We start from the raw sequence: 12,871 nt of genomic DNA, 5'->3' as shown, positions 1-12,871 counted from the left end.
TCTCGTATTTTACGAAAAATAGTTCACCGAAAAGTGTTTCTGAAAAAGCGAGAAATAGGCCATACAGTTGCTGAATATGTCTGTTTTTTTGATCAACAAAAGGTCAGTTTAAAAGATTTTCGTCAGATTTTAAGAGGCGACAGTTGGATCGGGGATCAGAAAAATTAACAGATCCATGGGCCGATCCAGTTTTGTTAGTTTTTTTCCCTCTGTCGTACGTGTGTCGCATGCTGGAGTTGTGTACAAATAAATAAGAATTCAATACGTTACATCTATGTTATTTTGTCTTAGTCTCTTCCACATGGTGGAAGGAAGGTATAAGATGGAAGGTATACAGTGTATTATTAATTCAACAATGTATCGGATCGGTATCGGGACTGAAAAAGTCAGATCGGTGCATCCCTAATTCACGTGCATATAAAGTAGCCATGAGGATTTACTGCTCCAGAGGAGAAGGGCTGGAAAGCTTTCATTTTAGCTTGTTTGTAAAACAGCTATTTTAGAGTAGCATGCTATAGTTGTGTAAAACAGCGCTGTAGACATGAGCAGCAGACGTTAATGTTACCTTGTGTCGGGCTCGTTCCGTGGAATGGGTGAGTAGACTGGATGTTTTCTACTGAGATGATGTAACATTGACGCCCTGCTATTGTGGTAAGCTAGTTCGATTTTACAATAGACACGGTACAGATTTTTAGTGTTTTTGCAGCTTAAAAGGATTCCAAACTTTCTGTCATTTTCTCTTGCCTGTCTCTTCTCTTAGCCCCTCACTATTTTCTTTCTCTTCCTTCATTTGTAATCCTCGCCGTCAGTCTTGTGTCCACAGAAGCATCAGCCTGTTGTGCTCTAGTAATAATAATTTGTGCAGAAACACAGTGAGCGGTACAACGATGCACGATATGACCTAAAATCAACATCACGATTAACTGCACATTTTACCTCGATAACGATAATTAAATTTTTTTGTGATTCGACGAAGGACACCGCGTTTTTTTTATTTATTTTTATGAACTTTAAAAAAACGTCTTTTGCATGATAAAAAATGTAAATGGGCTATACAATCTATCTCTTAACTGCTAATTAACTTGTTAGTCCTAACTTTGAACCAGCAAGTTGCGTTTTAAGCTCCTCTTTTTTTCTGCTTGTGGAGAGCTACGTCACACATGAAACTACAGTATATTGATGAGGACCGGCGAGTTTAATCGACCATCCGAGATTATAACAGGCAGACACACAGCTGACAACCTGCAGGTGGAAGCGCTGGAGACAGGCTTGGACATACACGCCGCTTGCCGCTGTGGACTAGGGCTGTTGGAACGAATTCCGAAAGTCAAATATAATTCAAATAGCAAAAAAAAAAAATCAATACTATTCGAATGCTGAAATTACTATTCGAATGTGATTTTTTTTATAAATATGTTGGCTAACGTTAGCTAATCTCCATCTTCTCACCTTGGCCTACCTGCATGTGTCGAATGGTTTTATAGAGGAAGATTGACAGCTCTACTGTGGACTTGTGTCAGTCCCACAAGCGGTTTCAGGAAAGTGGCTGCATGTGTCCGACAATGCACAAAACATCAACACCGGTACAAGCCTACCAGACTGATCTCACTAAGTGGCGTATGTATGACACGCCAATTCGTATGCCATTTTTGCGTGTTATCAAGACGAATAATCGTTGTTCAGCGTGTTTATCAACGCCGTTCGGCCTCCATTGACCTACATTACATGTGAATTATCACCGTAGCAAGTAGTATGAAAGGACGTAGGTAGGTAGGTAGGTTGGTAGGTTAGGGTGGCAGATGGGTAAAACACAGGACTTTCACCCGGGAGAGCCGGGATTGCGTCCCGCGCGTGGCGTTTATCAACCATTTGTTTTTTTTTTTGTTTTTTTTTTTTATAAAGCCTTCCCCTATGTTCTTTTCCTAAACCCAACCGTTTATTGCTTTCCTAAGCATGTGACGTTAGTCACCATTGTGTTTTTGTCGTTTTTTTGTGTTACTAAATGTTATGTTGTTACCAATGTTCTTTCCCTAAACCCAACCTTTTTTTTCTGCGATAGCACGGCACGTTCTCGCGATAACACGCCACGTGGCGACGCCACACTCAAAATGTGTACAGATAACACGCCATTTGGCTTTAGGAAAGTGGCGTGTATGTTTACACAAAGTCATGATGCCATGTTGAGCCTACAGCTGTCCGCAGACACAGAGTGCGGAAAGTGTGTCAGAGCCTCCCTGACGGGTGAACTGAGACTCTGTTTCCTGCTTGTCGGTCAACGGGTAATGATCGGTTAAAATTTAATTTCATTGTGCTTTCTTTTGGAAGGCTGGCTGCCAAAAATCGCCACTTATTAGCTAATTAATTAGCATGAGTTAAATGCTAGCTATTAGTAGAAGGTAGTGGCTGGTGTCTGGTGTGTGCACCAGTGTGTGTGCGTGTCGGCCGCCCCAGCATTTGGCGACTGGCGAGTGAATTTTGGACCCTGCACACGCGGTAGAATGTTTTTAAGGAGAAAGTAGGCCTAACAACAGAAATAAATTATGGAAAATGTCATCATGGGAAAAATACGTCTATAACAGCTTCAGAATTTCAATGTCGATTAATCGTCCAGCCCTAGTTAGTTACATTGATTAAACAAAACTTTGAGGCAAAGAATTTTGCATCGAGGATCTTTAGTAATCAAATGATTCGAGTAACTAGAGGAATCGTTTCAGCCCTTTTGAGTAGGGATTTGATTTTCAATTTTGGGATTAAAATTTTCATTTTGTTTTTCCTTCAATACTGTAATAAAGTTGAAACCGATTAAACTTTTGGAGAAACTCAACCGGACCAGCGATCAGACTTGTTCCGTTTTAAGGCGGTGTAAGAGTCCCGTACAGTAACCAGGAAACATCACTGTCTCTATAGCTGCCATAAGAAAGTGTTTTCAAACACTATGAGGGTAAAAAACGAAACAAGCACTGAACTGCCCAGGAGTTTGTGGAACAGTTGATGTTTCCTGCAACGACAAAGCACAGTCCGGCGTCTTTTTTCCTTTCTCTCTTTCTCCGTGAAATGAAGCGCGTGACGCGATCGTCCAATCAGCTGCCGGTTTTCATTTTCTGGGAAACAATCAGACTGTTAATGGAAACAATACAGAGCAGTGGCGCCTGCTGCTATGGAGACGTATTACGTTTCGCGCACGCGCAGAGCGTATGCTCAAGTCGGCGTTTCTTCGGTGTGTTCTGAGGAGAAGCCATGGTACTATGTTTACTTACCTGGTGGCTAGACTGGCTACCTCATATGTTCAGTGTCAAGCTATAAAAGCTGTCAAAGAAACTGTTCAGAACAGGCCACTTGCTGCACTTTTTAACTCTCCATTGTTAATTGCAATACTGCACTTTATTTATTTTTCAAAGGCTTGTAAGCTACAGTTTGCATTGTTTCAATAAATGGAACTAATTTTCTCAACACATCTTTTGATTCATTTTGTCCAGCATTTGAAAGCTGTAGACTCTCTGTCCAGTCAGAGACATATATTGTGTAATTGATGTTTTTAGTTTTCAGTTCAATTAATTAAATCCAAGTAAATGGAACACTCACAAGATGTCACCAAAATCACTGTCCCCTTTAAATCTTTCAGAAAATGATGTAAGTATATAGAATTATATCGAATCGTATCGTTGGCTGAATATCGTGATATATATCGTATCGTGAGCTGAATATCGTATCGTGAGATTAGTGTATCGCTACAGCCCTACTGAAGACCCATCGACAGAACTTGAGCCCCCTCCTCTTTCACTGAAGTGTGTGAAAGTGTGGAAATATTTTGGATTTCCAGTGAGTTATGTTGACAACGTTCGCGTTGTCGACAAAAAAGCCACAGTTTGCAAGCTCTGCTATGTGCGTGTACCATATTCTGTGTGTTTACCATTGCACATTAGCCTAGCAACTAGCGGATATTCCTTCTGCTTATAGCTTTATCCCAACAAAACCGCACGGTTGAATTTTAGCCTGCATGCACTTTTTGTAGCCTAAACAGAGCAGCTTATATTGGTTATATTAGAGAGAGCAACAAGTTAGCAGACTACCAACCACCGAGTCGCCCTCTTTGCTGTCAGTCTGCTCAGCTGCTGTGCTGGCTCGATGGTGTTTTAAGCCCCCAACTAAGCCTTCAAGGCAGCGCTGCGACCATTGTCTTCAACCATTGCCTAATCCTAGTGCCTTCCAGGCAGCGCTGCCTGGAAGACGACATTTGGGGCTTTAACACCAAACTCCGTGTGCTGCCAAGAGTCTGCCCTCAAGATTGTCGGTAAACTTTTTTTTTTCTTTTTACTTTATTGACAAATTGTCAAGTTTCCAGTTGACTGAAGATATGTTATTGTTACATTATGTTGTTAATAAATGTTTTAAAATTGACAATGTAATGTGGTACATTGCGAACAAAAGGTCAGATATTATATTACATACAAGTCTAGTCTAAAAATGGCATAGCAACCTGTGCTTAAAAAAAAAGGTTAAAATCGAGAATCGAATCGTGACCTTAGAATCGAAAATGTAATCGAATCGAGGATTTGGAGAATCGTGACACCCCTATTCACCTATATTATTACAAACACAAATTCCAACAATGTTTAGTGTGAATATATCAAACATTGAATGACAACATTATGTACATTAAACACCTCAGCCTGTGGTGCCGCTAGATGCCGCTAGCCGGGTAAGGGGACATCTAAAGCGGTGTGAGCGACAGCGGAAAAGCGGGACGAGGGCAGGAGTTCAAGCTAGGTGGAAAGCTAACACTAGCTGGCCACCTGTCTCATCCCATCCTGCTTGCAAGTGTCCACTCATTAGACAACAAACTGGACTACATCCAACCTCAACAAAACTCACAACGCGAGTTCAGAGACTGCTGTGTTTTTGTTTTTGTGGAAACATGGCTGAACAACAGTGTACCGGACTATCCAGCTACCAGGCCTGCTAGCCCTCCGAGCAGATGCTGCTCTGTTGGGTAAGACTCGTGGAGGTGGGCTGTGTTAACACGGACACGGACTGGTGCAGAAATGGGGTGCTTTTATCCAACTACTGCTAACCGCTGGTGGAGTTTGTGACTGTTAAATGCTGACCATTCTACATCACACGCAAATTCACGGCTGTGTTTATACTCAGTGTTTAGAGCACACCAAGCACTAATGCTATCAATGCGTTAGCTGAACTTTACGGAGCCTATAATGCGTGTGCACTAAATGTAGCCTGTTTTGTATGTCGTTTTTATATATTTTAAATGTTTAACACCACTTGAGCCACGGTGAAACGTTGTTTCGTGTATATGGTTGAAATGACAATTAAACACACTTGAGTTGACTTGACTGTCTCACTGTCTATTATGTCTGTAAACGGTAGGCGTGGCTTGGGAGTGGACTCTAGGGAAGCGAAGCAAGTGCATTATGGGAGTTGTCTTTCATCCACATGAGCAAAAAATACATTTTCTGGCTTTTCTCGGTCTAGAAGGTAGGCTACTAACTTCTAAAAAAAAAAAAAAAAATCACATTTCTACTACATAAATGACCCAATTTAATACATATTCATCTTTCCAGCGGTGAAATATCCCTTTAAGGAGTTGCCTACTTAACTATTAAATGTAAAAACATGCCGCTAAGGACAGCTGTTCACATTACATAAGCAGTAAGACTATGTTTACAAGTTGTTAAGTAAAATATATTGGGTTCAGTTCCTGTTGACAAAGTACATTTGAGCATTTCTTGCGGAATGACTCTCCAGTTGCTGGACAGGGCTGTGCTGCCAGCTAACGTCATCTGCGTAAACAAGTCAAGCTGGTCATGGGCGAACAGAGTAACCCATCAATACCACAGAAACATGTGATCTTTGATGTACACTGAATCCGCATGTAACGTTAGCCTTTTCTTTGACCAGCTAGCTTCATAATGGTAAATCAACGTTGTTGCAGATGGACGAGTGTTGCTCAAAGACTGGGCCAGTTTAGCTATAACCAATGAGCTAGCTAACGTTAGCATCGTTTGTGACAGCATTGTTCTGTTACAGTCAAAACTCCACTGCAACTGGACTCTTGGCAATTGCAAAATTGTTGTGCAGATAATATGGTATAGTGGAAAGTGTACTTATTACACAAAATCAATTAAAAGATAGAGATGACTAAACTGTCGGTGAAGTAGACTTACCTGATGCGGCGGAGGCCGCCATCTTTGTCACTGGTTTAGTTTACGGTCGGAAGCGCGCACGTACGATGATGTTCACTGGCGCGTGTCCGCCGTAAGAAAAAAAAGTAGCCTAACAATTCTTTTGGTAAGTTATTTTTCCTCATTAGGCTAATAGATATTTTCAGTTGACTTGCTTCATGGTATTGGTATAAGTTAGTTATGCTTTTAAGACTAGCGTTTTTTCATTGAGCACTGCTGGCTCTGAAGCAGACCTTTCCAGCGTTTTGTGTCCCCTCTCTCTGTGTGAAAATAGAGATGAGCAGCGGGGCTTCCCTAATTGTCTCATCCCCAGACCCAAACGGGGATCTCTCTGTATGTCAGACGGTGTGGATAAGATACTGCCATATGAGCAGAGCAACAACGTAATGCACAGTAGACTATAGGGGCAGGTATTTTTTTTCTTGAAATAGGCTTATTGGGACTTTATTCTCGTATTATTATGACATTTTTCTCTCAAAATAAGATGCGATGAGTTATATTTTGAATGTGCACAAAGTTTTGAACATGAACAGAAATCTTGCTGAAACACATCGCTATTAAAGTCCAGGGGTTTATTCATTTAAATGAATTCATATAGGCTATCATTCATATGAATAAGTCCCACATTCACATTTGAAAAGGTTACTTACCCAAACAAAAGACGCAAAATAGGAGGGAGGAGTTCAATTATATAGGCCTACATTTGTGTTGACTCAGCAGAGATAACATTAAATAAGAAAAGTTGATCTACAGGAGAATAAATATTTGAAAAGAAATACAGAGTGCCTGAGAGCCTTACTGCATTATATTCCATTATGTTTTTATATTTTCAATTGTCCCCTTTGTTTTCCTTTACATAAATAAAGACATTTCTAGCATAAATTGATGCAGAAAAAGGTAGAAATATGTGCATAAAAATTCACCAGAGTGCAGGAAATTAGGTGTTTAACAGGGTTGGGCAGTAATACGGTAATACGGTATACCGCGGGGTCTTAAAAATAGCAACAGTATCAGTTTCAATACAGTCATTAAAAAAATGCAATGCACTTATTTAGGAGACAAGGATTAAATATTAATTATAATTTATGTAATTATGTGTGGTTGTCATCACGTGACAGTATGGAGGAGAAAGTAGTTTTTTTGTAAGTTGTTGTTATGTTATTATTGTTTCAGTATTAGTGTTTGGTATCCAGTTTCTGAACGGTGCACAAGCCAACAGTTTGGTGACGTCGTCTGAGCCTTACGTCATAATTTTTAATTAGTCACGGTAATACCGTATACCGCGGTAACATAGGGAGGAGGTTTGACGGTGTCAAAATTTGGATACCGCCCAACCCTAGTATTTAATGCTCATTTCTTTCTGGGGGAGGACCCCCAGACCATCCACATCATATGTCTCCCCATGCACATATATTCAAATACATCCTATGCTTTTGGGTTGCCAGGCCAGCTGTGATTAGGTCAAATGTTTTTTGCCATGTCACCAGGGCTTTGAAGCTGCTACCCGTTGGGTAACTTATGCACTTTTTTCTACTAGCCCACCCTAATATAGCAGGCTAGAACCAGCCCTGGTGCACTGTGACATCACTCTTTATCAAGACGCCGTGCAGTGCAGCGGTTAGTGTCGTGTTGCATCACTTGGTTTTAACATAGAAAAAACAGAAATGGCATTTGATTGTGACTGGGTGCTACTGTTTTTTAATGTGAGCACAGGCGGCACTAAACAGCCCAGAGCAGAGCACACACTGACAGAGGTGGTTATTGAAAGTACGAGTTCACCATCTACTGGACAACACGGATAGTGTCATTAGAGTTAAAATTACTTTATTGTTACAGTATGTCTCAATTAAGAGAGTAAATATATTTCTGTTATGCTCCTTGACATTGCATCAACTTTAACAACCATTTACACTTTTGGAGATACCCTGCTGACAGGCAAACAGATAAACAAAGAGACAAACTTAGCAGGATATCTTAAAACGATTTCAATAAATTAGGTGAATCAACACCTCAGATGTTGATCCATGCATTTATTGTTTTAAAGATTTATTGACATTATTAGGGCATGCCATTTTCTCTTACTAACTATATTGCTGATGTATATTTTATGAGACCAACCCTTGAATCATTCACTCAATGGAAACTGGGCTACATAATTATAATTTCAGACATGGACAACTGTGAGAAACTTCAAATATAATTATGGGGTCTTTGTTAGTAAGTTATTCCCAAAAATGTTCTCCAGGAACCTTCAGGAATGGAAGAAAGGCGAGAGAAAGGTTTTTGGAACGTGTTTGATGTACATTTGAGTTTTTATTTCCATCAGTTATGTATTACAGTAAAGTACATTAGAGCTGAGACTGGAGAGTGTTTGGGTATGTGATAATTAACATACTGGGAGGGGGAGGCTGTCCTCTGACCCAAGCCTACCCACACCTCCCCCAGCCATCAAGCCGGCCTCCCACCCTCATCCCCCATCCCAGCCAACATACCCAGCTCTTCTCTCAACTCCAAAGACAAGTTGGTTCTCAGAGTGGCTGAGATCTGTGTGTGTGTGTGTATGTGTGTGTGTATGTGTGTGTGTGTGTGTGTGTGTGTGTGTGTGTGTGTGTGTGTGTGTGTGTGTGTGTGTGTGTGTGTGTGTGTGTGAACTTTGGGGATGAATGGCTCAGTGTTTTTTTACAGGGACGTGAATACAGTGTGTTGCTCCTGACAGACAGGCATGCCTATTCACACTCTGCTTTTCCACTTTTCAAACTCACTTCTCCGTCACCCTGCAAATGAATACAGGCCTGTGCTGAGAAACATACACACAAACAGCCAAATAGTCCAATGGGTCCCGATAGAAATACTGGGTATGGCGGTACTATCAACTTCAAAAAAGTCTATTATACCCACATGCTATACATACAGTGTTTTGTATTTAGCTTGCTAATAGTGGCTTGAATAGGTAATTCTGACATGTTTTAAATTGACTCCAACCTGCTGTATTTCCGCCGAAGGCTAAAAACACATCTCTTCCGACTACACCTCGGATAAAAAAGCAGATAGCTTTGCGTATTTAAAGCTAATGTATTTGCACTTACTACTTGTTGTCTGGAGTTTGAACCTTCACAGTTGAAAGCACTTAATTGTAAGTCACTTTGGATAAAAGCGTCAGCTAAATGACATGTAATGTAATGTAATGTAATATTAATAGCTCATTTGAGTGTTGCACTGGCATAATTCCTTCCCTCAAGCTCACCGGTCAGTCAAAAAGTGTGTCCACTAGTGTGTACTTTGTTTTCCTTTGGTTTTCTGACAATGGGATTAGGTGTTTCTACTGATTGGATTATTATCTTTACTTCCCCTGCATTAAGTTCTCTGGTGTGCGCCAAACCTCTCATCTACTTGCTGATGAGGATGAAAACAAGGAGAATCATATGACTATGAATGCCTTCATAGTCACCTGAACTCATCCCAACAAGACACAGATTTTAGTGCTACATGTCAGATAGTGCTCTCCGCCACTATCGTAAAATGGGGGATTGAAAGAATGCCGGTTATCCCCAAGGGGGTAAGCCTCTCTCCACAACGCGTACCTCCTATGGCGCCATTTTGATGCTAACAAGCACTCACCCGCCATTAGCATTCCATTGATTGTCATTCATTTTGACGTCACTTTGACAGCGAATAACTTTACATCTGAACCGTTTAAAGACTTTATTCGTCCATTGTTTATTTCTAAAGAAACACGACAATGTATAAAAGGCTCCATTACCTTGTATCTTACGTTATGGCTCCATAGCAGATGTTTTTGTAAAAATAGGCTAACGATTGTGTCATAACCATGCGACTTACTGTCGCATAGTAGAGGAATTACTGTATAGTACAGGAGAAGCTTGCAGGCAGTTTCGATTTACATTAGCTGTTTAAGTTAATTACTAATGTTAACTAGCATTTTAGTTAGCAATAATTAGCCTGTGCCTATGTTATCTGTTTACATATACCTACGCTCTCCGTCTCTGCAAGATTCGGAATGATTGAGATTTCTCTTGGCACAGCTACCAGAAGACTTACAACTTTCAGACAGGTTGCTCATGTCACATCTACGTCTTCACGCTCAGTTTGCAGCTGCGAAGTAACGCTCAGCCCTCACCGGAAAAAAGTGCTTCTAATATACTTCACTGGTCTCCGTCCAGAGCAACGGGATCTGTTGGTCCATGTATTTAACTATCTATGGTTATCCCTTCAGTAGGGTTCCACCAAGGGGGTAAGCTTCTCCTCGGAACGCGTAGCTCCTATGGCGCCATTTTGATGCTAACAAGCCATCACTTCCCGTTAGCATTCCATTGACTGCCATTCATTTTGGCGCCACTTTGACAGCGAATAACTTTACATCTGAAGCATTTAAAGACTTTATTTGTCCATTGTTTATTTCTAAAGAAACACGACAATGTATAAAAGGCTCCATTACCTTGTAGCTCACGTTATGGCTCCGTAGCAGGCGTTTTTGTAAAAATAGGATAACGATTGTGTCATAACCACGCGACTTATTGTCGCACAGTAGAGAAATTACCGTACAGTACAGGAGAAGCTCGCAGGCAGTTTCGACTCACATTAGCTGTTTAAGTTTAATTACTAATATTAACTAGCATTTTAGTTAGCAATAATTAGCCTGTGCCTATGTTATCTCCTTACATATACCTACGCTCTCCGTCTCTGCAAGATTCGGAATGATTGAGATTTGTCTTGGCACAGCTACCAGAAGACTTACAACTTTCAGACAGGTTGCTCACGTTACATCTACGTCAGGGGTCACCAACACAGTGCCCACGGGCACCAGGTAGCCCCCAAGGACCACATGAGTAGCCCTCATGCCTGTTCTAAAAATGAAAATTGAATATTGATATTATCTGTTTCCCACCTTGTTAAGTCATTGTTGATAATTATTGATAATGAGAAATCATTAACGTGATCTGTGTCTTCACATAGATGACTATCATTAATCATTAATAATCATATATAACTAAAGGCAAACTGAGCAAATTTGTTATTTCAGAAGAGTGTATCGAACTGGTAGCCCTTCGTATGACTCAGTACCCATGAAGTAGCTCTCAGTTTCAAAAAGGTTGGTGACCCCTGATCTACGTCTTCGAGCTCAGTTGGAGGCTGCGCAGTAACGCTCAGCCATCACTGGAAAAGTGCTTCTAATATCCTTCACTGGTCTCCGTCCAGAGCAACGGGATCTGTTGGTCCATTTTATATATATATCAATGGGTTCCACATACTACGAGAATCAATGCCAGGAAGAACTTACTAAAGACAGTCCCCACAACAAAATCAAGAAAAAGGCTGTGCTCTAGTGGTTAAGAGCAAAAGAACCATCTCATGTCTAATCTTTTTAGTGAAGTCTTGAAGGCTTAATGCCAAAACACATTAAACATCTTATTACAGTACAGTAACACACTGTTGTTTACACACTGTTGTTTTCTTGTCATTTGTCACCTATCTGTATGATATATATACACATATGAAAATCTATTACTACATACTAAAATATCCATTTACTTGAATCTACTAGTATAATCTCTCTGCCCTGTCAGTAAGAATCTAATCCAGAGATATCTGCAATCTAGAATCTATTGTATTTTAAGCAAATTAGAGCTTTATAATATGAAGACTTACCAATACTGCGCCAGCATATGTTCAGTACGTTCAGATGCATAATATACAATATTAAACATAACAAATATTACTTTATATTGTATATATAAAGATATATGATCTCATAGTTTTGCTGAGTATTGACCTTATCTATGACTTATTTATGTTGCAATATTAATGACAGCATTTGTGTAATGTTCCGATCACAATATTTACTGACATGTCTTTATAAATGATTATCATTTAACATTGATAATATACTGTATTGTAAGAGCAGAGTAGACCCCACTGTTGTTGTCTAGGCTTTGAACTAGGAGATGGCATGGTAGGTGATCTTTGAAGTGTGTGTGTAGCTTATCTATCTTTAGTCCTTATTACAGGAGATTTAGGAGAGAGGGGAGATAAAAGGCTTCTTTTCACTACAGGGGACAAAGATACAGAGGGAGAGAGACCCTCAAAAGATGACAAGAGTGTTCAGCAGGTTTTGTGATCTCTGTGTGGTCTCTATTGGTATGCATCTAATGTCTCAGAGTGTGACATGTCTTGTAAACGGAGGAGCAGATAAGGACTGACCCCTGGACAACTTCATGGAGCATAGGAAATATTTACAGCTTCAATTCCAGTCATACCAGCTTAATGCCTAATTAATTCATAATTGCATGCTGCATTACAGCTGATGATTGATGCTTGTTTGAAAACAGCATGGAAACATTATACAGTATTTATTCATCTGCTTAATGTCCTTGCATTAGCTGACTTAACAGTACATAAAGCTTGGAAACTCAACAAGTAGTAGTATTACAAATGGGGTCATGCATCCCCAGAGCCGCTTGAGAGAGATGAGTTAATGTAATATTAACATCATAGCTTTCACCCTTTCAACCAGTCATAGAAAACTGTAAGCCTGTGTATTTAAATAGAGGTCTGTAAAGTGACAAACTTTGGGAATCAAATGGGATCAAACCATAATAGCTGGATGGGATCAGGATGGAATGTATGTATCCAGTTGACCAAAAGGGGTCTGCCAT

At 40.2% G+C, this 12,871-nt stretch overlaps 1 protein-coding gene across 1 annotated transcript in view; it reads right to left on the bottom strand.

Moving 5' to 3' along the window:
- ube2v1 (ubiquitin-conjugating enzyme E2 variant 1) overlaps nucleotides 1–6,412 on the bottom strand; it is a 30,836-nt gene extending 24,424 nt beyond the window's left edge. Inside the window, exon 1 of the mRNA XM_031277246.2 lies at nucleotides 6,180–6,412. Coding sequence (XP_031133106.1) covers nucleotides 6,180–6,201 — 22 coding nt within the window. The 5' untranslated portion in view covers nucleotides 6,202–6,412. The remainder of the gene's footprint in view (nucleotides 1–6,179) is intronic.
- Between the last annotated feature and the right edge of the window lie 6,459 nt (nucleotides 6,413–12,871).

This window comes from Sander lucioperca, chromosome 6 (assembly GCF_008315115.2).
Source record: "Sander lucioperca isolate FBNREF2018 chromosome 6, SLUC_FBN_1.2, whole genome shotgun sequence".
NCBI lineage: Eukaryota > Metazoa > Chordata > Actinopteri > Perciformes > Percidae > Sander > Sander lucioperca.
Note: the sequence above shows the minus strand (reverse complement) of the source record. Positions and strands in the feature narration are given on the sequence as shown.